This window comes from Lagenorhynchus albirostris, chromosome 10 (assembly GCF_949774975.1).
Source record: "Lagenorhynchus albirostris chromosome 10, mLagAlb1.1, whole genome shotgun sequence".
Taxonomy (NCBI): domain Eukaryota; kingdom Metazoa; phylum Chordata; class Mammalia; order Artiodactyla; family Delphinidae; genus Lagenorhynchus; species Lagenorhynchus albirostris.
The window spans coordinates 36,691,893-36,717,767 of record NC_083104.1 but is presented as its reverse complement, the minus strand read 5'-3'; the positions used below and the strand labels follow the sequence as shown (position 1 = coordinate 36,717,767).

Sequence of the window (25,875 nt, the reverse complement as noted above, 5' to 3'; positions counted from 1 at the left end):
TGCTATTCTGAACATGATGTCTGGCATTCAATAAAAACTTATGAGACACTCAAAAAGGCAAGGAAAAAAAAACCCCACTGTCAAGAGACAAAGCAATCAGCAGAATTAGATTCAGATGACTTAGATGTGGGCACTATCAGATGGAGAAAAAATAATTATGATTAATATGTTAAAGATTTTACTGGAAAATGTGGACAACATGCATGAACAGCTGGGGAGTTTCAGCAGAGAGGTAGAAATTATAAGAAAGAGTCAGTGGAAATGCTAGAAATAAGAAACCCAATACCAGATATGAAGAATGACTTTGTTGGGCTACTACTGGGTTGGCCAAAATGTTCATTTGGGAAGAGGTTTTGGAAAAACCCGAACGATCTTCTTGGCCAGTCCAACAGTAGGCTCAGCTCAACTGAGGAAAAGAAACCAATGACCTTGAAGACAGACCAATTCCTTAAACTGAAACATAATAGGGGAAAAAAGAAACAGAACAGACTACCTGTAAACTGTGGGATAATATCAAATCATCTAATACATGTGTGACTGAAATCCCAGAAGGAGAAGAAAGAGAAAAGAGACATTTCTTATAGTACAACTTTACTGGTAATGAATTCTCTCAGCTTTGGTTTGTCTGGAAACAAAAAAAGGGGGGGGGGTCTTTATCTCTCCATTTTTAAAAGTTTTTTTTTCTGCGTATAGAATTCTGGGTTGACAGTTTTTTCTTTGGATAGTTTAAAAATGTTACTTCCATGTCTTCCAGTCTGTGCAGTTTTATGAGAATAGTTCTGTAATTCTTACCTTTGATCCTCTGTATATAATGTCTCCTTTCTTTATCTACCTTTAAGAATTTCTCTTAATCTTTGGTTTCAGAAGCTTGAATATAATTTGTGTAGGGTTCTGTTTTGTTTTTGTTTTTTCTTCAGCCTGCTTGTCATTTCTCTGAGCTTCTTGGATCTGTGGTTTGATGCCTTTCATCATTTTCCAAAAATTCTTGGCCATTATCTTTTCAATAGCACCAAAAAAACATGAAATGTGTTATCAGTTTCCTATGGCTGTTCTAAAAAAAAATTGTCACATTTGGTGGCTTAAAATAACAGAAATTTATTCTCTTAGAGTTCTGGAGGCTGGAAGTCTGAAATTAAGATATCAAAAGGGCCTCACTCCCTCTGGAGGCACTAAGAATCCTTTCTTGCCTCTTCCAGCTTCTGGTGGCTCCAGAATTCCTTGGCTTATGGCTGCATAACTCCACCCTCTGCTTCCATCTTCACATGGCCTTCTCTTCCCAGTGTGTCTCTTATAAGGACGCCTGTCACTGGATTTAGGGCCAACCTAATAATACAAGATGATCTAATCTCAAGATCCTTAACTTAAGCACATTGGCAAAGATGCTTTCACCAAGTAAGGTCACATTCACAGGTTCTGGGGGTTAGGATGTAGACATATTTCTTGGCAGGGGGGGCACTATTCAACCCACTACAAAATGCTTAGATATAAATCAAACAACATATGTACAAAATCTGTATGCTGTAAACTAAAATACACTGATGAGAAAAGACTAATATCAACGAAGAGATATACCATGCTCATGTACTGAAGGCTCAAAGTTGTTAAGATGCCAGTTCTCCCCAAAATCATCTATAGCAATCAAAAAGCTTATTCCAAAATTTATATGGAAAGGCAAAGGAACTAGAAAAGCCAAAACATTTTTGAAAAAAAGAATAAAACTAGAGGACTCACATTACCTGATTCTATGACTTAGTCTAAAGCTAAAGCAATCAAGACAGTGTGGCATTGGTGAAAGGACAGACACATAGATCAGTGAACAAATAGAGTCCAGAAATATACACACAGATATATGGCCAATTAATTTTTTTAAATGGTACACCACTTACCAGAGAGAAAATAAGATAGTATTTTCAACAATTGCTGGAAAAATTGGAATCCTTATGCAAAAAATGAGTTTCAGTACATATCTCATACCGTATACAAAAAGTAACTCAAAAATGATTCATAGACCTAAATGTAAAACCTAAAACTGTAATACTGGTATGAATTTTTCTTCTAAAACATAGGAGAACATCTTTGTGACCTTGGGATAGGTAGATTTCTTAGATATGACAGCCAAAGTATGATCCGTAAAAGAAAAAGCCAATACAATGAACTTCATCAAAATTCAAAACTTCTGCTCTTTGAAAGACACTGTTAAGAAAATGAAAACACAAACCACAGACTGGGAGAAAATATTTGCAAGTCACATATCTGGTAAAGAACTTGTATCTAGAACACCTAAGAACTTTCATAATTCAATAAGACAACTAATTTAAAGAACGGGCAAAAGATTTGAAGACACTTCACCAAAGAACATATAAAGATGACAAACAAACATAAAAAAATGTTCTACATCCTCAGTCATCAGGAAAATGCAAGTTAAAATCACCACGAGATATCACTTATACACCTATTACAATGCTTTAGAGTTAAAAAGACTGACCATCCCAAGTGCTGGGGAGGAGGTGGAGAAACCTGAACTCTCATACACTGCTGGCGAGAATGCAAGATGGAACAACCACTTTGGAAGACAGTTTGACAGTAACATAAAAGGTTAAGCACATACCCAATACACATCTCAGCCATTCCACTCCTATTTACCCAAAAAGAATGGAAGCATATGTCCATAGAAAGATATGTATGTAAAAGTTAACAGCAGCTTTATTTGTAATAGCCCCAAAATTGAAAATAACCCAAGTGTTCACAGACAAACAAATTGTATATCCATTTGATGGAGTAGTACTCAGCAATAAAAAGAAATGAACTATTGATAAATGTAACAACATGGGTGAATCTCCAAATAATTAAGCTGAAAGAAAACAGACTGAAAAGAACATATAACTATACGATTTCAATTATATCAAATTCTGAAAAATGCAGAAAAAAGACTCGTAGTTGCCTGGGGCTGGAGGTGGAGGGACTGGATTGACTACAAAGAAGCACAAGGAAATTTGGAGGGACGATGGACATATTCTATAACATGATCATGGTGGTGATTACATGATTGTCGAAACTCAAAGAATGGTTCACTTTTTTAAATGGTGAATGTTACTATTTGTGTACTAATAAATCTGACTTAAAAAAGAAAAAGATGCAGTTACAACCAAAATGCCCCTAGGATTTTGACACTGGCCCAACAGGCCCATCACATGACACTGCACTTGACACTACCCATCATTGCCACTCTGCACTCAAGGTGAAAATCACTGCCTCGCCGCAGGACATTACCAGTGGGCAAAACCCAAGGCTAAAGACCGCGGGTCAGGCCCGTGAGGTCCACCATTGGTCTGGGGATGATGGTTCCCAAATGCAGAAGGTCAGAGTCACATTTCAGTGACTCCCCAGTTGTTAGCAGATGTCTCAAGCAAGGTTTTCCAAGCAGCAGCTGCCCAGTCTATGGAACTTCAGGTCTCAGCGGCTTAGGGGTCCATACACAGTTTGACAGTCATGAGCAAGTGAGGTCTACATACACCTGGCCAGAAGCCAGGAGTGGCTGGAGTTCTACCATAAAGATGTCATGAGCTGACTTGACAGAATGCCCCCCTCTAGTTGGGCAGGGTGGTCAATTATTAACACCTGCTTAAGATGGAAATTTCTCCTTCTCTTTTAGTCTCTAACACCGGACCTTGCCCCCTGCCCAGCCTGCTCCAGAAACTAAAACTCTGTAACAGACAAAAGTATCTAGGAACTAACTGGTCCAAGGCTTGGGTCTGGCCAGAGAGGGGAGCCAGAGGTGACCCAGGCCCAAGATCTGGACTGTCTCACCAGTTACCCTCCTAGTATAGACCCTGAGTACAAAACGAAGAAATGGACAGACACACACACCATGGTTGAATCTTTTCAACTTAATCTTTCATCGAACTGCTCATCACATAGTCTGCTAAGCAAGGGTGCAGATTCACAGACACAGACGTTCCTTGGTTTTCACCTCAGGCCTTTGGCTTTGACAATTTGCCTCATAGAAAGTTAACAGGCATCCAGTTCGCCTGCCTCCCTGTCTGCTAAACCTGGCCCTGGCGAGGAGAGCAGGGGACAGAGCAGAGCTCACTTGGGCTCTGCTCAGTGCCAGCTTCTCAAGTGGAAATAGACACAGCTGTTTTCTCAAATCAAAGCTCAAAAGAAACCTGGTACTGTATTCCCCGCACATATTTGTGGACTAGATCTACTACAGCCTTGTCTGCCCTATAATTTAGGGTTCCGGCCTGGAGTCCAACAAGAGAGGAAACTTCTGGTTCTAAACATAGCCTTGAACCCAAGAGGAAATTCTAGTTTCTTAAAATCATCTAATTGTTTGGCAATCTTGCCAATGTTCTTCCAAGCCAGCCCAAGTATGTGTGTGGAGTTTGGTTACCGCTGCTGGCTTTTGTCTAGAGTATGAATGTGCAGGGTGCCTCCATGTGTTCCCCACACCAGGCTCCCAAGGACAGTGAGCCAAGAGGCTCAGGGGGATGGGGCTGGACAGCTTCCTTTGAACTCAGTCAGACTCTCCAAGATGACAGATCCCAATTCAGTGTAAGAGCCACCCTGTGACCCCAGGCTCCCACCAACGGGAAGCAGACAGGGTGTCCTCTGAACTAAGAACTGTGAAGCGGTCAAAGGATGGGTCTAACCTGGAGGATGAGGGATCCACGTGCCTGACCCAGGTCTCCTCACACAGAACCAGTGCCGTCCAGGCACCAAGACCACAGGCAGCTTGGCCCACTTTCTCACCTCACAGTCCTCTCCCGAGGGTTCCTCTGAGGCAGGGGCCACAGCTGCCTCTGTCATCCTATTACACCTGTGTGGGTCACAGGCCTCCCTGGCATGTGGGAGATGTTAAATGCACAAACCACGGAACCCCCGTCTCCTCACTCAGGCCCTAAGCAAGACCAAGGCTCCCACCCACAGGGCTATGTCAGCCACTCCTGGGCTCAACCCCAGCCATCTCCTGCTGACTCCCCAGACGTGCTCTCCAATACTTGGTTTCCAAGTATTTCTCCCCACGCAAGAGGGCTGACTTATACAGCTAAATGTGTTTCAAAGGCGTGAAAGGACGGCCTTGGTAAGAAGCAGGAAACAGGAAGTCATTCCAATGTCCAGATATGCCCCCAGGAGAAAAAAGTAGGGCAGGGGAGGACTGTCCTACTGAAACGACACGTGAGGGAAGCTGTGGGGAGAAGCGGGGGAGGACGAAACGGGGAGAGGAAGGCTAAGCAGTTGCAAACTGGTGGCAGCCATGAGAAAGCAAGCAGACCATCATGCAGCGAGAACTTTCCTGTGCCCAGGGGAGGTCCTGGCTCTCCTGGTTCTGAGCGTGGAGGAAAACCAACCCAGGCTTTAGGGGTGGAAGCCCTCCAGGTCATCACACCTGGTACAGCCAGAAACACGCTGATAGGTAGCAAGGCAGAGCCCAGGGCTCAGGGACACGGATGAGAAGGAACAGGGCAGGGCAGAGTGGCAGGGTCCTCCACACAGCCCAGGGAAGCCTCAGGAGGAGGCGATGCTGCAGAGCATCTGCTGCCAGTCTGCCCAGAGTTCCTGGAGAGGGTGCACCTCCAGAGCATTTTGAGAAACGACAACGTCCACAAGCAGAAAATGCCGCCCTGCGGTCCCCATGCTGCTGACCAATACCTTTGTAAGAACTCCCTTTGAACACGACCTGTTTCCTGCAGGGCCGGCTCCTGCTCAGTTCAGCTCCACACACGTCACTAAGGGCCCACTCCAGGCTGGGTGCTAAGTAGCTCAGGTTGTTACCTCCTACCTTGAGACAGAAACACCTGCCCTCCCCACCACAAACACCTGAACCGAGACACCCTAGGCGGGAGATCAAGGCTTCTGATAAAGCTTAAGTGTTGACTGTTGTTTTTGTTTTGTTTTTTTAAACTAAACTGCTTTGAACTAATTTTAGACTTAGAGAAAAGTTGCAAAAAATAGTACAGAAAATTTCCATATATCCCTCCCCAAGGCTCCCTCAGTGTTAACGTCTTACATAACCATTAGTACAATGGTCATGCCAGGAAATTAACATTGGGACCTTTCCATTAACCAAACCAAGGAAGGGCTCCATTTGAGCTTCACCAGTTTACCCATTAATGTCCTTGGATCCTGATGTTCCAGAATCCTATCCAGGATCCCACACTGCATTCAGTTTTCTCTTATAGTCTCCTGCGATCTGTCCAGCCCCTCAGTTTTCCCTTGTATTTCATGACCTTGACATTTTTGAAGAGTACTGGTCAGTTTTGTTGTCAAATGTCCGTCAGTTTGGATCTGTTTGATGTTTTCTCACAATTGGGGTGAGGTTATGCATTTTTGACAAGAGCACCACAAAAGCTATATGCATGACACCACAGGGCCCACACGGACAGGTCTTACATATCAGTGATGTTGACCTCAATCAGCGGTGATGTTGACCTCCCTGCCAGGTTTCTCCAATGCAAAGTTACATCTTTCCCTGTGTAGTCAATCATGGGGCACTGTGGCTTGGCACTGTGGCTCTTTAAAAGGGAACGTGTGGCTGTCATTACAAACTCTGCGTGTCAGCCCGGCTTGCTGATGGCCGCAGCTGCCCCACAGATGAGAGGCATCTAATGAAGATGAGCGGCAGAGCCGACGTCTCTGGAAGCCGCCGAAGCTCTCGGTGACAAAGAGGAACAGTAGCAGTTTATTTATAGATCCACTTGAAGACAGCTCATTGTAACTACTGGAGTTGAATTTTTAAAACCTCGGGAACAAAGGCTGGCTATTTTAAACTCTCCTTGCACTTAGTTCAATGGAGAGTGTTAGAGGCACCAACCATCCCCGGGCACCACTCCCACCACTCGGCAATTCATATTTTGTGCAGCATCTCAGGACAGGAGCAGAGCCTGTCAAGACAGATAACCAGGACCGGCTCTGCCTACCCCGCAGAGGCGGCGGGCCTCCGATGAGCCAAAGCCCTCACCCTGGTGCTGCCCAGGGAGGAGCTGAGGGAGGCTGCCTCCCCCCACCCCAACCCCGGTGTCTCACAGCTTCCCTTTCCTGGAAAAATGAAGTTGCACACAGCTGTTGTGAATCAAGGTTACATCACCCCTCTCCCTCCCTCCCCCTGCAGCCTGTGAAGAGGGACAGCGCACCCCAGCGGACGCCTGCCCCAGGACAGCTGGCAGTAGCTGGCCCACCTGCGCTGACACATCTCCAGGCTGGGACAAGGGCGTCCTGGAGCTCAGAGTACACAACTCTCCCTTGGGAGGGTGGGAGGGTGGAGCCCCAAGGCTCCGCCTGGCCCGGCCCAACTGCAGCTCTAAGTTAAGAGCGCTCAACCTCTCCACATAGCAGGACCGTGGTGAGAAGGGGAGACATGGGCTCTCAAAGGCTCCCATGTCCCTATTTGAACAAAGAGCACACAACAATATTCTTGACACAATGCAGAAAAATGTGAACATGGACTAGGCATCTGGTATTAAGGAAATATTAATTTTGTTGTATGTGATAAGAGCACTGCAGTTATTTAACCCAGAAAAGTCTTTATTTAGGGTAACATATCTGGATTAAACAAAAATATTCCAACTCTTCTAAAAAAGGGTGGGAGGCGATGAACAAAATAAGATCGGCAAAATGCTAAAGCTAGGTAAAGGACACGTGGGGGGGGGTGGTTCATTATATTATTCTCTCTACTTTTTGTGCTAGCTTGAAAATTTCCACAATACAAAGGGTATTTTTTGTTGTTGGTAAAAAAAATAAAAGCTCCAGGCTACTTGAATGAGCTGTGGAGCTGAGGCCAGGCAAGCGGGACCCCAGGAGGAAGGTGAGGCACAGGATCACGCCCACTCTGGTGTTTCAAGCACAGGAGGCAAATTAGGCTGAATCCACAAACGTTCAGACCAGCTTTTGGCCCTGCCATAGAGAAAGCCCCGATGGCACCAAGAGCATTCAGTGAACCCTGCAGCAATGTCCGGACCTTCAAAGAAACTAATTTTAAGATAATCTCCATGGAAACCATCTATTCTGATTTTTTCCATGGTAACCAATGAGAACATAAACACACACATTATCCAACACCCTTACACCACATGGGCAACGCTGCCATCCAATCTGGAAAATACAAGCTGAAAAGGGATTTTTTTCCATTGAAAATGAAAAGAAGGACTAAAACTTCTAGTCCAGACATGTAGATTCTCCCACCCTCCACTGCCCATACCACCCCTTGCCACCTGCCCCCAAACTGACAAACCAGGTGAGAAAGTGGTTTCCTTCATTTAGCCTGGGACCATCAAACACGGCAAAAGGAAAGCGCCAGAGCCTGCCTCTAGCCTCACACGCTCAACCCACGCTGCCCACAGACAGCAGAATGTGTCCACTGAACTCTGATTTCCTGAACATTCTGCTCAGGTGTACAGATGCATGTTGGGTACCACATGGAGACCAAGGTCCCGGGCCTCCAGGGCAACAAGTTCGGCCTGTGAAAAACTGACCGTGGCAGAGAGGGGCTGCTCCACCAAGCACAGCGCTCTGGGTAGGTGGACCAGGAAGATTTCACAAGCTGCTCTCCTTCCTAGGAAGGCTGCACGGAGGAGGTGCCATCTGCAAAGAGACTAAAAAGAGGAGCACGGCTCTGCTGGGGAACAGGGGGGTGGAGCCAAAGAATCACAGTCAGATTTAAGCAGCTGGGTCTATTTCCACCTGTGGCTCATTTCTTCCATTTTCAGGTTTCTAGGTTTGAAAACAGCATGGAAGGGAGGAAGGAAGGAAGGGAGGGAGGGAGGGAGGGAGGCAGGCAGGCAGGCAGGCAGGCAGGCAGGCAGGCAGGCAGGCTAGCTCTCAGATGCCACCCTCTACTTCGCATGCATGGCCTCTCTGGCTCTCTGTGGAGAGGGGACTTGTCAGCATGGCCTAACCAGGCTGTGGATGTTTATCATCGCTGTCACCAAAATGGTAGCATCACTGCAGTGGCCCCAGGGCTGAAACAAGGGCACTCTGAGGCATGCGGTGTGTCCTGCCCAGGGCTGTGTGTGCCTTGTAGTAAAGCACCACAGTGTCAGGACCCCACTGTCCTGTGATTTGGGCTCGATTCCCCGTGTGCAGCTGTGGAATCTCCACTGACCTTGAACCCATGCTTTGGCTGTCAGGGGAAAAGGAAACCCAAAACAGCTCTGAGTCCCTTGAAAGGGATGAGAGCTCTCACAGGTGTGTGTGAGCGAACAGGTTCACACACCGGGTGTGTCCCAATGCACGCAGAGCTGGACACAAGGGCGTCCAGGCTCTGTCTGGGTTCCACACTGTGACTAGCTTAATACATCTTGCCCTGGATTTCTGAGACTACGTCCCCTGTTGGTTTAAGTCATTCATAGGCCTTCCTTCCTAAGAATTGTGCCATTCTCCTCTGGATAGGGACCTTGTGAAAGGGATGGGAATTTTCCAGTGGCGGGAAACTACCATCAGCCCCTCAAAAGGGCAGCTCAGAGAAGGGAGTTCAGTTACTGCCCCATCCCACAGCCCCATCCTCTTGGTGCCACCGCTGTCATCGTTGTTTCAGGGCTTGTTCCTGCTCTTGCTACCTGAAGGCACTTCCCCAAAAGGCTCTACAAAGAAGATCTCCACCTGGGGGTTAAAATGTTGGGCCACAAGCACCCAGGCCGTCTCAAGCTCAAGTGTCAGAGACTCACCTGCCAGCTTCCCTAAAGACCCAGCAGACTCTGGAGGATGGGAGGTGACCTAGGCACGCCCATCTGCAGGGTAAGAGGTGGACACTAAGGACAATGCAGGAGGCAGGTGACTTGGAGAACATGGATTCAAGCACTGATGACTGAACTGATGCAGCAGCACTAATGGCCAGGACAGGAGCTGAGAGAGGATGACAGGCCCGGCGGAGGCCCACGGAGGGCTGCCCTGGGTCCCATCCTCTAACTGATGTCCTTGGCTGGGAATAAAACCACACATCTGCCTGCCCAGTTGTAAACAGAGCTCAGTGGGTGTAAAGAGTGCCTGCAGGTCTAAAGAGCCTAAAGGGCAGCACTGGGATTTCTTTGAACACCGCACCAAGATCAGAACCAACCACACCGCTCTTCCTCTTCTGGAAGGACGAAGACTACAATGCCCCAAACTGGGCTGAAGGGACACCAATTCTCCAGGTGCCTCTCCCAAGCTGCAGCCCCGTGAGCCATAGAAACTTGCTAAGATGGACAGAGACTCACTCTCTCTTTCCAGCCACCTCCCTGCCCGCGATGCCAGGGTGTCAATCGGCTAGACTGTTTTCCAACCAACCAGCAGCATCAGCGTCACCTAGAAATTTGTTAGGAATGTAAATTCCTTACTGAATCAGACACTCTGGGGATGGGGCAAGCTAAACTTTAACAAGCCCTTAGGGTGATTCTGATGCACACTAAAGTTTGAGAACCACTGCAAGAGGCTTGCTGCAATAAATGTCAAATGTTAAAAGACCTCTCCTCACTCCACTGCCAGGAAGCCCAGTAACTCTGCCTGATGCGTTTCTGCAAACATTGTTATCGTGCTTGTCAAAGGCAACCCCTCCCTTCTTGTAAACACAGTAATTATTTAACATGTGCCTGGTAGCAGCCCTGACCCACCTCCCAGGAAGTCAGTTGTAGCCTCTGGAAGGAAAGGAGAGGGCGTCCCTCCTGCCTCCCAGTACTGGATACAACAGGTCAGCGGGGAGGGCTCAGCCCCTCACTCTGATCCCTGGGCCCAGGAAGCCCCTCTGCTAGGGGCGTCGAATATCTGGTGCTCCCCGACTATGCACAGCCACGTTACCCATCAGCTACTGTCCAAGGGTGCTCTCTTTCAAGCAGGAAACTTTCTTTAAATATCGCAGTTTGGTGACAAATATTGAACCTTCTATATTTCTAGTCTCCTCTGTCTTCCCATGGAAACTAAGAAACCTAGAGCACTTTCCATGACTTCCATTCAGGTAAAGGTGGGGAAAATGCAATCTGGGTGTGGAGTGAGGCATCTGTCTGAGCACCTCTATCGCCCAGGGTCAGCAAAGGCTGTGGCGGCCGCCCTGCCCTGCCCTCACCCCTGCAGGATGGTCGTTTGCAGAGTGAGCCGGTGAAATGGAAACTGCCCAGAGAAGTAATGTACTCCGGGGGGAGAAATCACTATACAGAGAATCCAGATGACCTGTCTGAGGTTACAGGAGAGATGTGCCACACCCAGCCGGGCCCCAGCCTCAGCCTGGAACAGGATACAGGGGCAATACTGTCAGCCAAGCTCTTAAAGTGGCTCCCAGAGCCAGAAGTTTCCAGCACCATCCACCTCCCTAGGAGGGCTGCCCGAGAATCCTCTCCAGTACAGCCATCCTCGTAAGCTTGCTGTCCTCACCACGGGAAGCACTGGCCAGCCAGGTCTCTTACTGTTCCCCTGTGCTGTGCGCAGCCCCAGGCCATTCCAGGTGATCTGGAGACACCTCACAGAACAGGAACCTCGGGGTCTCAGTGGGGGGGAATAACGGGGACCAGCAATGGGGAGTCAAATTTCACCAGAGGCCCCAAGGCGGTGCTGCCAGGACTCAACACAACTGCACAAACACAAAAGTGACGAAGAGCTGTTTCTGAGTCACCAGGGTCTGTCCTGTGCTGGGCTTGCATATCTGTCCCAGGGGCTGAGGAGGCTAGGATGCCCACTGAGAAATGGGGAGAATACCTCTTGATCGTTTCCAGTCTAGGGTCTCTTACTTTTGCTAACAAAAGGGCTGAGACCCAAGGGCACAGGCTTGATGGGTACCTGGGCCACTCACCAGCAGGTGACCTTGGGGCTCAGGTTTCTCCTCTGTGCAGCACAGTGGGCAGGAATGAATTATCCCATGGGAGTCATCCACTAAGTCCCAGGAAACATGAAAACAAAGTCCCCACTGTTCCTAAGTCAGCCCCCAAGGCCCAGGCCCTGCCAGGCCCAACAATGGCCAAACCAGGCAAGAAGGTACTGGGAGGGGCCAGGGAGCATCTGCTTTCCTGTGTTTCTCACCAGGCTCTCGTTCACATGGATGAAGGAGACTGTGGAAGGCCAGCTATTCAGCCAGAGGGTGCAGCAGAGTGAGAGCCCCCAGCACATTAAGAGGCAAATCTCGACCCCCACAGATGCCCCGAGCCCAAGGCAAGGTTAGCCGATGTGTTAGGAGTCTGGGTCCCATGAAACCAATACTTTTCCAAGATGCCTGTGTGCCTGGCATCCTCTGACTGAGGATCTGCTGCCAAGAGCCCCTTGCAACAGCTTGGAGAACTCAGAGCCAGAACTGGCCTCAAGTGGAGAAATGAGAGGCTCCCCTCTAAGACACTTGGGGTTCACAATGCCCCATCTACCAACCCACACTTCTCCTCACTACGAAAAGCAAATGCCAGCCAGAAATGTGTGTTCTCAGTAAAAGACCCAAGTCATCCAAGTTCCCAAGCGAGAAAGCAAATCTATGAGGCAGGTGGAAACGGGTCCCTTCCCCAAACCTGACCCAATGACTTCTCAGTCCAGGTGCCTGCATGAGAACCCAGATCTTGAGCAAACGCCACCTGGGACTCCCAGATCCTCAGAGTGGGGCAAGATCCAGTGCCAAGCCTCTCTGGGCCAGGGGTCAGGGCCCAAGAATCCCTAAGTGAAGTCCACTCTGTATAGCACCCCAGAATGGAAATGTGGGAGCTGAAGGGGGGCACAGGGGGTGTCTGGGGCTCCCCCTTCAGAACCAGAGAAACTAGGAAGAAGAAACAGGCCATCCTTAGGGAAGGCTGAGGCCTTGGACCAGATATCCTCGGCTAACCTGACCTCCTCTTCCTGGGGACAGTCCTAGCACTGAGGCTCAGGGGGTCCTGGGCAGCACACCCTGAGGAGCCGGGGGTGAGGGCGGGGAAAAGAGGCCTATTTCCACCCACCTCATGGATTTGCTTTTGTGTCTGCGAGCAGAGAGGACTTGGGCTACTCATCAGGAAGCACAGTTGACGCCCGCAAGAGTTCAGAAGCCACAGTGGACCTCACAGGGACAGCCTGCTGAGCGGAGTCAACCTCAAATGTGACCCGGTCAGAAGGGCCCCCACCCCCGCCTGCTGTCCCTCACCGCAGCAGGTTTGGAGCACATTAAGCCCCCTGCCCGGGCAGGGGACTCGCCTAGCTCTGTTGGACAGAGGAAGGAAAAGGAACATTTTAAAAATAGCTAAAGCTTGGTGAGCACTTGCCACATGCCGGGCATGGTTCCAAGTGCCTGCTTGGCACGTACCACCTCGTGAAATCTCCCAAAGGAGGACCTGGCATCTCCCCATTTGAGGTGAGTGGAGAAAAGCCCTCAGCCCTAGACCTCAAGGTTCTCTGAACTGGAGGGCAGCCAGCCCAGAGAACTCAGGAAGTGGTTTTTTAGTTTTACTGAATTACCTAGAATTCGGCCTTCTTCCGCTCCCGCCCCACCCAGCACAACCTTCCTTCTCAATTGCATAACAGGCTCTCAGATGTTTGAAGAGAGGGCAAGAATAAGATTATATCAGAATAGATGCATCTTTGCTATTAAAAATGGTTTTACGATGCTTCTGTGGTTGAGGTAGAAGTCAGCTATAGCGGCTGGGACTTGGGGGGCACATGCCAAATTCAAGGTCAGTCAAGACACAGTGGTCCATAGCCTCAGGGACAGACCAAAAAGCAGAGACAGTAGGAGGGAGTGAGAAGGGTGAGGATGAGTGCAGAGAGGGCGAGAGGACGAGGGCTGTAGCAGGAACAGAGCTAAACAGGAGCCCCTTGAAAACGCCGGCACAAGCCCCTGCCACAGACAGCTCATGGGGCCCCACACAAGCCCCTCTGGGAGGCGGCTCATCTGCTTGGAACCTTGCAACCTTCCTCCAGCCACGCAGCGTGTCATGGGGCAGACCACGGAGTTTCCTGCCCACCCTCAGGCCAGTGCACGGGCTGGAGTCCTTCCTCTGCAGGCTTCTAAGCAGAGAAAGCTCCCCAGCCACAGCCCTGAAATCCCTCCTCATCGCAACTCAGCCAAGAATAGAGGGAAAATGGAACCCATTATTCTCATTCTGAAGGGCTGGGAAATGGCTTTTGCTTTTCAACATGAAATGTGTCTAAAAATAAGCTGTGAATTTCAACCAGAGGTTGAAAATAGCTCCGGCAGTGAACAGAGCTCTGTTCAGAGTGGGCTCAAGGATGGCCTTCATTCCAAGAGTGGGAGTTGAATGCCACAGTCAGGGCAGGGGTCCAGGGCAGGGGCTGTCACAGGCTCACAGGGCTGCCCTTGCCATGGTCTGCCCCTCTGACTTTAAACTGCCAAACTCTAATAGGCATGTGGTCCAGAATTCAAGATCCAGCACCTGGTCCAATGTGCTTCCTAAAATCCCCAAACGTGCAGGAGTGACTCGTGCGGCATTAGAATCTGAGACCCAGCGTGCAGACAGAGCTGAAGGGGTAGGGGCCTTCAGGTTTGAGAGCTCCTTGGGCACGGTGGTGGTGCTCGTGGGCTCTCTGAGAAGCCAAGCCACCAAATCACTCACGAGGTACTACCGTAGAGCCCGGGAAGCCCGCAGGCAGGAAGGGTAAGAATACACTCCAAGTGTAGTGAAGAAAACCAACTTGCTCAAGGTCTTTTTTGTTGTTTACCATCACCCATGGAAGATTCCACAGTTTGATAAGCCAAACGACATTTCTACAAAATGGGCTTGTGTTAGAAAGTCAGGCTGAGAGACCTGGGCCACAGCTGCTGGGGGGGAGCCCAGATCTGGCCCATCAAGCAGGAGCACGGCTCCAGAGTCCTCAGTGCCCCCCCTAAGCTCCTCCCACCATGACAGCCATGCCCGCATTCCCACCCTCCTCCTGCTGCTGCAGCAGCCCCCTTTCTGGGCTCACTCCGAGGCAGGAGTTACTGCAGTGATTCTAAACTGGGAGCAATGCTGCTCCCCAGGAGACATTTGGCAACGTCTGAAGACATTTGTGACTGTCACAACTGGGGGCGGGGGATGCTACCGCAGCTAGTGGGATGTTCCTAAACATCCTACAATGAACAGGATTTCTTTGGGCCAAGATTCATCTGGCCCAAAGAATCAACGTGCCGAGGCTGAGAACCCCTGGGTTGCTGGAAGGATGGTAATGTGGACAGAGCTAGACGGGTGGGGGCTCCCTGAACTTACAGCTCCTGGGCTCCCTGAGGAGCTGAGACACCCCGGCCGGCCACAGAATCGGTCACCAGTACTATCTCGGCACCAGGGAAGCCCTGGTGCAGGACGGGCGAGACCATACTCGTCAGCTTGCCTTCCCAACTCAGGGGAAGACCTAGCCACTGAGCCATGCTATACTGACTAGCTTGTCTCAGTTTGGGAAGACGAAAAAATTCTGTGTACGATGGTGATGATTGTTGCCCAACAGTGTGAATGTACTTAATGCCACTCAATTGTATGCTTAAAAATAGGCAAAATGGTGAATTTTATGTTACGTATATAAAACAAAACAAAACAAAACAGCCTCCCCAACTCTCCTCTTGACCTGGGAGTCCTGAGATCAGAGCAGCCCCTGAAAGGGTACACCAGTGGTATGCGTGTGTGGACATAGTGCGTCTGGAGGAGGACCTATAGGTCACGTCAGAGTCTCAAAGGGGCCTGAGACAAATGAGGAAAAAGCCCCAAATGAAGAATGATTTCAGCATTAACAAGTCAAGTTACTTCATAGGTTAGCAGAGGTCACCTACATCACACATGGGGTCCTCAGAGCCTGTGAGTGTATTCGGGTCCCATCGTGGAAACGGAGGCTTGCATAGAGTGGCGGCTTGCAAAGAGTGGGTGCTTTGCCTGGGACCCCACAGCCAGAGCCCACACCCCTTCCCCAATTTGAGCCCCACGTGGTGATGCCCACTGGGCAGAGGGCCTGAGGGGAATACGGGAACAAATGGTCTTCCTGAGCCCGGCTGATGGTTCGAGCACCCAGGCCCTACCCTGCCCTGTCCTGCTGGCTTTCCCCACCCCACATCCTTCATCCTAGATGATCAGGCCCCACAGCTATGGGAAGCAAGGGTGCCCCACACCCCGTCTCTGAGCTAGGGCTGAAGGAACAAGAGGCAGCTGGTCCAAGTTACTTTCTCAATAGCTACAAGAAAAGGAGCATGGGATTCTCCCCTTGCTGGTGATTACTAACCATTCCCAAGAGACAGGTGGCAGGGCCCTCCCCCAGGGTGGGAAAGAGCTTCCAGGCAGCCCTCTGCCACCTGCAGTTTCCAGCTTACTCAGCCCTGCTCAGAGGGACCAGCATGGTGGGTCCCCAGGTCCAGGCACCAGGCAGGCAACTAAGCCCCAGGTGTCTCCTCTGTGAATGAGAGCAGTAACTTTACCCACTCATCCTAATGAGGTAAGGAATATACAGGGCAGTACATGTAAAGGCCTCGGCAGGGCCTGGCTCGCCGTAAATACCCAAGAGACGGGAAGCTGTCGGGGAGTGGGCGTGGACCCCAGAGGATCCCAACGCCACAGTTTGGAAGATGCCTTTCCAGGTGGAGATGAAATGGCAGCAAGCACACCACCGTGTACCCCAGCCACCCCCTCCCCGCACCCCCAGCAAACCCAGACACTGAGGACCGGCCAACTGCTTAGCAAAGGCGGAGGGAGAACAAAACCTCTGGGCCAAGGGCAACCCTTGGAAGAAAAGCTTTAAATCCCTACCTGGCCTGTTCCTAGAGGGAGCCCCAACACACAGGATGGGGTGTGGGCGGGGCAGGGCCCTCTGCTGGAGCCAAAGAAAGCCCCGGGATGGACTCAGAGGCTTCCTGGTTCTATTCTGGGCCAACCTTGACTTGCTGGGGACCTTGGGCAAGCCGCTTCCTGTTGTTCAGGCCAGTTTCCGCGTGTGGGAGAGGCCACAGTGCCTCTAAGGTCCAGGAGGGAGAGATTTAAGCAGCCTGAGGCCACTGGAGCTTACAACCCTCACAGTTCCACCTCCTTGGCTTCACCGTTTATTTTAGCCAAAGCTGAATGTGACCTTATTCAGTGAGATGGTATCAGTTATCTTTTTTCCCCCAAATATTTGTCCAAAAAATATTAACTATTTTAATTCAGGAACACTGAATGCCCTTTTACCAACAAAGGTACTAAAAATGGTTTGTGGCTGAGGAACTTCCTTTCCATGGTTAAAATAAAAAAAAAAAAAAGGAAGTAAGAACAACAGGGCTGGGGCCCTTCCCATTTGTCCCAGCTGTGGCTTCAGGCCCCACACCCTCTAGGAACCCGACATTGAGCTCAAGGATCAGCAAAGGATGGGTCCTTCCTTTCCTCAGGCCTCAAATAACCAACGGCTTACAGCATGGAAATAGTCCCCCACCAGATGGTACAGGGCCTAGGCACCCAGCAGTGTGCGCTAACAGCCTCTTCATGTCTTATGTGTTCATTCCAGATTTGAAACAAAGCACCACAAGCACTTAAGTTTTTGGTAAATGATGAGATCTTACCAGGGTCTCTTCCCTGGGACCGGCCTAAGCCTGCAGCACCCCTACCACCCCCAAGCCCAGTGCTATTCACCATGACCCAGCCCACCAGTCACAGGGCTCAGGATATGCCTGTCAAGCCACTTACCAGAGTCCTGGAGGAGCTGGCCAGCGTGGCCGGGGGCCTCTGCACTCTTAGGACTTCTCCGTAATTGACAACATCAAAGTTACTCTTCCAAACCATTACCTGCCGAGACCAATAAGCACACAGAATCAGGGGGAGAAAAATCCCTTACCAGTCCTTCTCCATGGAGAAAACGGGCCCAGAGGCCACCCCCAAAGTTCTGGGCCAGTGGTGGGATTGTGATCCCCACCTGGCACCCCACTCCCTCCGGGACCTGCCCCATCTCTGAACAGGCCCCGAGAGGATCGGGTGCTCCACCAGGATGGAGAGTCACTATCACCACTGGGCCTCTGCACTGGCTGCTCCCTGGGCCTGGGTGTCCCAGGCCCAAGCTCTGTGTAGCTGGCACTTCAGGCTGAAGTGTCTGCTAATACCACCTTCTCAGAGAGGCCTTCCCTGGCCCTCCTGCTGGTTGTTATCATAGCCCTCTATTTCTTTCCTTCAAGGCATCAGAGTCGGTATTTAGTTAATCTTTGTCCCTTTTCCTTGTCTACCATCTGTCTCCCCACTAAAATACAAGTTCCTTAGGGTGGGGGCCTGGCTGGCTTCACTGTGAGAAGTGGTTCAGGTACAGACTCCAGGCCAGATAACTAGGGTGAAGATCCTGGCTCCACCCCTTACTGTGTGGCTCTAGGCAAGGGACTCAACCTCTCTGTGCCTCAGTTTCCTCATCTGTGAAAAGGGAATGGTCATAGTTCCCACCTCACAGGGCTGCAATGAAACTCACAGGAGACAGTCTGACACAGACACTGGCCCCCAGGGAGCAGTCGGTAACATGTCCATTATTCTACATCCCACTGGGGGGATCTTCATGCCCTGAGGCTCCTCCAACAAAAGCTGGGCAAGAGCGCTCCCTGCTGGAGGGTGCGGGCCACCCGCGGCTGCACTCCTCTAGGGCCACTTCCAGGATGGCAGGAATTGTGAATCGCGGCCAGTAGTCAACTGAGGCCACAGAAAAACCAACGAATCCACATAGGATGGAAATTCAACGTGCCCTGGAGGCATGACCCATCGGGATGCAGCCACGAGCCTGGTTCTTTGGGCGGCTGCTCGCCACTCCCAGAGCAGCACCACTGTTCATTGCTCCCCAACTGATGAGCATCTAGGGTCTCTCATCTGTCCCCTTTACAAAAGGAACATCGGCACACACCCCCTTGTTTATAGGGTCCTGTGTACTGCACAAGTCTAACTGCTGAATGGTCCTGAGCCGGGGAATGGCTATCAGGAATGTGAAGAGAGAATGTCAAATGTCATTCCCAAAAGGCTCTCAGAGCAGACAATCAGAAGGCAGCCAGGGAGCTGACAGCAGCGGCTGCCCAAGCAGGGGCCAGGGTGGGGGAAGCCCTACTTCCTACCAGGTTGCCTCTTGTGCTATGTGAATTTCTTTTGCCAGGACTTTATTTATGGTGTGAATTTACTGTACTAGTTTCCCTAGTCTTCTGAGCAAGGAGCCAGGCCTCCATGCCCAGGGAAGGCTCAGGGGTTCCCTCTGCCCTCCTCCTGCCTTGTGTGGTCAGCACAGGAACCGGTGCTGGTATGGGAAGATGCCTGCCATCTCTTAGCCGTGCTGTGCCTCCAACCGCCCTCTGCTTTACTGGCAGAGACTCAACCAGAATTGGTCCATCAGGCCGGGGCTGGCGCTCACTGGGAGGCCAGCAGCACTTTCCTGGGCAGAGCTGTCAGAGCTGTGAGGCCCAGGAGCAGTGGGATGAACATTCTAGGTGACACACCAGGTCACCAGTGGCTCGGAACAGCCACCCCTTCCTCCCTGCCTCAGGGAAGTGTGGTCTTCTGGACAAGTAGCACTGCACCAGAACCCGGAGAAAGATTTCCAACGGGTGGACACTTCAACGGCCCTGGAGCCTCCCAGACGCCAGACTCTGGGCCAGACCCCAGGGACAGGGTGCCCCGCAGGAGGCAGGTAACCAGGGCTGAGCAGTCTGGGCAGGAGGCACCAGGGCGGCTGACAGGGTGACAAGGCAGGACAGGACCTCCTCACACATGTCCTCGCTCCACAGCCTGGAGCTGGAAAATGCTGCCCCCTCAGACAGCACCGGAGCAAAGGACGGCAGACGACAGAGTGAAGGCTCTAGCGCAGGCTCCAGCTCTGCTGCAGCCGAGACGCGGTTTCCTCACCCACAGAACAGCTGAAGAGAAGGCTTGCCCCACGCGGCTGCCCTGAGGACTGAATGAGGGGTGACGCTCTTGCCATGCTGCCCTCATTACCAGGCCCGCAGTAAGCATCCAAGAGTTATCTAATTATTCACCTATAATCAGGAGAAAGAAGTTCCTAAAAAAACGTTTAACTTTCTCACGGCAACAGTAACCCAGACTTCCTACCCACTCTGGTTTGAGCTGTAAGGGTTTTGAGATGCTGCCACGCGTTGGCACCTGCAGCACTCCTGCTCTGGCGAGGCCAGGGCCCAGCTCTGGGGGCCCCACCCCAAGATCCAGGCCTCAAGATTGCTGAAAGCCACCAAGGAAGCTGGTGAAACCCAGCCTGTCCATCCCCAAGACACCTCGGCCCCCTGTTCTGTTCTGCTCAGTATCAGCTGAGACCCCTCAAATCATTCTTTACTTACTTGTTCATCAGAACCTCCAGAAGCAAAATACTCCCCCGTTCTTGAAAAGGCAACAGTGGTGGCTGGACCCTAGGAGAACAAGCCAAAAAGAGCAAACACCAAAGGTCACTCTAGATTCTCAACGCACAGGAAGAAACCAGAAGCTCGTGAGTGAGAGTGGCAGCAGGACTCAGGGCTGAGCACCTCATCCAGCCCATGCCCTCCCCAACCTTTGGCGGAGGAACTGGCAGGTGCCCAAGCATGAGCACTATTGCTGAGACTCTGGTCCCAAGCACCACTGACAAAAGCCAGGCCATGAGGTCGAGGGTTCGGCCGAAAGGAATGAGCAGGAAAGGCCACGCTGACAGCCCTACCATACTGACACCACTGTCCTCACTTCCCAAGGAGTCAGAGAGGTGCACTGACCTATCCCAGGCCCAGCACTGGGGCCAGAACTAGGTCCCCCTGACCCAGACCATGCCCCCACCACCAACACCACACTGCAGCTGACCAGAGAAGCACGGAGCCCCGTGGAGGAGCCAACGAGCAGAGGCAGGGCACTTGGGGAGCTCAGGCGAACCAAAAGGCCAGAACCAGGGCAAGGAGGAGGACGGGGTGGGGTTACTGGAGGTGCCTGGGCAGGGGAGCAAAGTGACGTTTCCCTCTAACGGGCACATCACTTCCTTCATGTTGGGGCCTTGGGAGGAGACATGCCACTCTGGCTTCTCACGCGCTGAAGGTCCACTGAACTGTCCGAAGGGTGATGTCAGGCCTGCACCTGGCCGCACCAGTGCGCACGTTCAGGCTTGGGGCAGGGGGCATGATCTCCTGGTAAAGGGCGGGGGCTCTTCCCCACACGCCTGAAACCCATTGCAGGAAGATGCTCAGAGCAAGAGTCTGCTCGGCACACCACCACGTTAAAAGTTTGGCCAAAAGGAACCATTGCTTCCTTTTGGCCAAACTGTTAATGCGGCAACACCTGGCATTCCCCAAGCAAAGCCAGATATAAGAGGTTCTCGCCTAGATGATGACAGCGCGGGCTCCATCAAAGGCCACCTCAGTTCCTCCAGAGCAGGACAGGGAGCAACAGGAGCTCCAACAGCAAATATGAGGGGCCTCCAGCAGCAGGGCTGACACAGCGGTGGACCCGTGGACAATAGGAATACTGGGAAGCACTTCCACTCGGCGGCAGAAAAGAGTAGACAGGTTGTGGGCTGGAAAGGAGCAAGGCCAGCTTCTGCCTGCCCAGAAGAGACAGGCAGGTTAGACAGAGCTGCCCCCTGGGCCCAGGCACTCTGGGCAGGAGGCAGCACGTCTGCCCATGCTTCTGGAATCTACCCACGGCTCCTCCTCTCTGAGCTGCCCATGGTGGGGGTAATGAAGAAGTACAAGGGGCCCGAAGGGGCTGGGCTCACAGCAGCCCGGGGGTCCTCTGCAGCCATCCATCAGGACAAAGGAGATCCATTCTCACTGATGGGGAACAATGTCCACTTGCATAGGTGACTGTGCAATACCAGGAGCGCAGCATCGCGGGCTGCAGGTGCAGGGCCTGGGGGTAGGATGGGAGCAGGTCGTCTGTCACGCAGATACCCTCCCAGGCGGACAGTCACCACACACTGACAGGACTTAAGTGGGGGGAGGCAATTTCAGGTGACTTACTTGAGTCTTAGAAATCTCTGTAATTTCCCATACTTTGAATTTTTTGACGAGTATAGAGCACCGTTACATTAATACAAAACCAAAACAAAACTGTTCTCATTTTGAGGAAAAACAAAGAGGGAAGGCAGAAAAGGGAAGGAACACAGTACGTGGAGTGTCAAAAAAGCCAGGCTCTCTGGCTGCCCAGAGCTCATTGAGGAATGGCAGGTTTCCAAGAAGTCACAGCAACTAAGGAACCAAACAAATATTCGTGGGTCAGTCTCCTTTCCTGTTGACACTCAACACCAGATGCCAAGCTGGGGACAAGATGTTAGAGGCCAAGCAGCAGCAGGACCACTGAAGAATGTGGCTGGCAGCCCAGTTTGGCAGGGGGATCAGGACCAGAAAGCAGGTGCTAGGAGCCCTCCAGGCAAGAAGAACTAGAACCTTCCCCAGCGTCCAAGTCCCAGAAAACTCCAGGGAGGGCGCGAGCGACAAGGGCGCTCAGAGGAGCTCTTGAGCATTGAGGCCTACAGTCCTCCCCAACAGTGCCCGTTTACCAAGAGGACTGCATGGCTCCTGGACCAGGTACCTCGGTGTTCCTGGAAAGAGTGGTTTCCATGAAGGCTCCTACCCATCCACCCTGGGGCCCACAGAAGCAGTCCAGGGCACTCAAAGCACAGCCCAGAGAATGGCTGGCCCTGGGCTCTGCTGTGGGCCAAAGTCATCATGGACTGCAATGCAGACTCGGCTCTTCACTGCTGACAATCTCCAACCCAACCCTTGGTGGGCCTTCGGGGCCCCAGACCACCCAGACCCCCAGAGACCTCACGAGGCCCTCTCCTCTGCCCTTCCCATCAGCACCCTGGCCCCACTGAACTGCTCGCCGCTCCGCAAAACTGTGAGCTCAAGAAGGCCTCTTTCTGTGTTCTTTCTGCAGCCTCCTACATTGAGCTCTGAATTTGGTTATTTTTGATCTTTCTTGGTTTTAAATAAATTCATTTAAGGCTACAAATTTGCCTCTGACTGCCATCTTAGAGCTTGGATCCCCAAAGTTTCCCATATGCAGTATTTTCACTGTCCTTCATCTCCAAATGTTCCATTTCCACTGGGATTTTCTCTTTAGCCCAGCAGTTATTTAGAAGTGAGTTCTAGTTTCCAAACCCTGCGGGCTGGGGGAGTCTCCTTTATCACCGGCAGGGACCAGTTGTGATCAGGAGTGTTCTCTGAGACTGTCCCGCCTTCACAGTGGCTGATTCCTTTCAGTCAATTAGTCACTCTTGATGCATTTGTTCACCGGCTAGGGCCAGGCATGTGGCCAAGCTGTTTCTTCCCACAGGCAAGGCCCGGGGCCTCTGCAGCGCCTCCCGGGCGGGACTCCGAGCAGCAGCTCTCAGCTGGGCCCTCGGCAGCGTGGGTCTGACCTGCCCCTGATCGCCAGGGGTGCCCACCTGCCTGAGGCCCTGGTCCCCATCTGGCTCCAGGCCAGGTCCACTGGCAGGGACGCTGCCTAGCCTCAACCAGATCCTTCCCCCCTCCCTCTCTGGATCTGGCCAGTTGGAGCCTTTTGTGAGATGATCACGGTGAGCACGGTCCCCCACCTCTCCCCCCCGACCCAGCTGCACGTGGCCCTCGAGCTCAGCTGGACTCACACCCAGTCATTTCACCACACACCGCCTCTGCCTTGCCAACCTCCAGACCCAAGGGACCCATACTGGCTGGTTCCTTCACTCTCAAACAGCAAGGTGTCAATGGAGGGGGGAAAAAAAGGCAAAACAAAGGATGCCATGGTGTTTAGATCCCACAGCTCCTGACGCCTCTCACTCCACAGCCCCTGCAGTTTGTCCAGACCTCTCCGCTGGCCTCACCCCCTCCGGTCTGACTCCCTGAGTCCCTGCACACCTGAACTTTGACCGCTGTGGCCACAACAGCTACAGGGGCAAAGGCCCAGCCAGGTACCCCCACCCCCACCATGCAAGGGTTTTGATATGTTTTTCACTGGCTGCCAGCGAACAAAAAGCAACGTCACACCACCTGCCCCACGTCAGAGGTAAAAGAAGAGCGGCCATCAGACAGATACACGGAGACCAAGGAGGCCTCTAGCATGGGTGCTCTGGACTCTGACACCCGTGCTCAGGCAAAGACACCGCAACCCAGTCCACCAGGACGATTCTTCCACAAATCCCCGCGAGGGAGGCTTGGCACTCACGCGCTAGACCTGTTGTGGGCTGGTGCTTATGTCCCTTTGTGCGGCCCCACAGACAAGGAGCGACCACCTAGGCTGCTCCTGACCTTGGCCAAGGACACCTGTTCCCAGCCCTGAACTCTGGGCTGCCGGCAGGGGACAGGGGGTCAGGCTGAGCTCTTGGTTACTTCAGTTGGAGTAAGTGAGCTCCACTCCCTCTTAATGTCCCCTCACTTCTCCCGGGAGCTGCCCAACCATCCAAGGCAGATCTAAGCCTCTCAAGCAGCAAAGCGAGTCTCCAAAATGAACAACTACACAAGGGCCACAGGGCGCAGAGAAACGAGGTGGGAGGGGCCCATTCTGAGAGCTTCCTTCCTCCTGGGGCAGCCAGGGGCGGCCCACGTGCCCAGGCCGCTCTGTCCCCCTGCTGTCTCTCCTCCTAGAGGGCGAGTCCCCCTTGTTGCCACTTCCCCAGTCCCAGCCCCAGCCCCCAGCGTGGCACAAGCTACCAGTAGCATCGGCCGACCCCGTGCTCTGAGCCTGTGATTTCTCGACAACCGAGCACAGCCTCTCACACAGCTGCCCCGGGTTTGGGGCTCTGGGCCCTGGGTGATGGGTGCTCGCTCCACTGCGGGCCAGCTGAGGTTTGGGGAACCACGTGCCCACTGGTCCCTGTGCGGTTCAGTCACTCCACAGAGACACGAACGCCAACTGCACAGCCGCAAACACCAGATTTAACGCCCCACCCACGCCCCGCCTACCCTCCTCTCCCAAATAGCTCTGGGGACTAAAACCAAATGAGCATGTCTCGAGATTATGTTTCGGAAAATACAGAAAAATAAATCTGTATTTCTAGCACGATGCCCCCACATTTGCCACACAAAACTATGGGGGCCTTGCTCGGGGCGCAAGGCTTCGAAAGACAGCTGCCGTTGGTGGGAAAGCCCTCCCCTCTCCTGGTCTTCCCTGCGGCAAAGTGTGGGGTGAGCGGGGTGAGGAAGCTCCCGTGCAGCTGACGCCCTAAGTCTGTACAGGATCCAGCAAGAAGCAGGGTCTCCCTTTCCTCCTGCTTAACTGTCCCGGTCATGGCAGATCCCCACAGCAAGACTTCCCAGAGCCTCAGAGAGGGCGCTGGCACCCCTACCCAGCCCAGTGTCATCAGATACCCGGCCTGTCCTCCAGGAGTCAGGCCCTGGAAAAGACCCGATGGGCGGGACTAATAAAGGGCAACGGAAGCAGACCTGTAGACCAAGGCAGCAGCAGGCCGAACCCACTCAGGACAGCTGGTGGGGACAAGCTGTCGGGGAATCACTACAGCCCACCCACTGTGGGACGGATTTTAGGAGTTGTGTGACAAAAGAGAAGCCAGAGAGCAAGAGGATGTTCTGGGGCAGATGAGAACAACCCTCAATAAAATAAGAAGCCAGAGAAACCCTTCAGAGACTCTGTGGGTGAGTGGGAGGAGGGGAAATGGGTGAGCCCCATCCAGAGGGGGAGGGGCCGACGGCTATGGCCCTGTGCCCATCAGTGGCGTTAAGTCATCAGAGCCCCCTAATATGTACTCAGTTTCCTAACAAACATTACCCATCCATGATGCCAGGACCATGCCCATAACAGAAACTTTAAACAGCCTTTTGAAGAGCTCTCATCTAGAACAGCATGGGGTCATTTTCCAAGAGCTGCGCAGGACAGGGACCGGCATCTGTGAGGACATGTCTTCTCCCATTATGACAGATATGGGCGTCGTTCTTACAGAGGAGGAAAGGCTTGGCAAAGTCAAGGTCTTGCCCACTGTCACAGGCTAAGAGGTGGAGCCAGAATGGTTTGACCCCAACGTCCAAACCCTTTCCTCCCATTTGTGGTCCCCCAAGGCTCAGGCTTTTCTGGCTGAACAAGATGGAAGAGTGTCCACCATTTT

The 25,875-nt window shown here is 52.0% G+C and overlaps 1 protein-coding gene across 2 annotated transcripts in view; it reads right to left on the bottom strand.

Annotated features, from left to right (window-relative positions):
• POC1A (POC1 centriolar protein A) overlaps positions 1-25,875 on the bottom strand; it is a 114,250-nt gene that overhangs the window by 30,227 nt on the left and 58,148 nt on the right. For both annotated transcript variants that reach the window (XM_060164021.1, XM_060164020.1), the window contains 2 exons: positions 20,156-20,224; positions 17,538-17,636 (listed from right to left, as the gene is read on the bottom strand). In XM_060164021.1, coding sequence (XP_060020004.1) covers positions 17,538-17,636; positions 20,156-20,224 — 168 coding nt within the window. The remainder of the gene's footprint in view (positions 1-17,537; positions 17,637-20,155; positions 20,225-25,875) is intronic.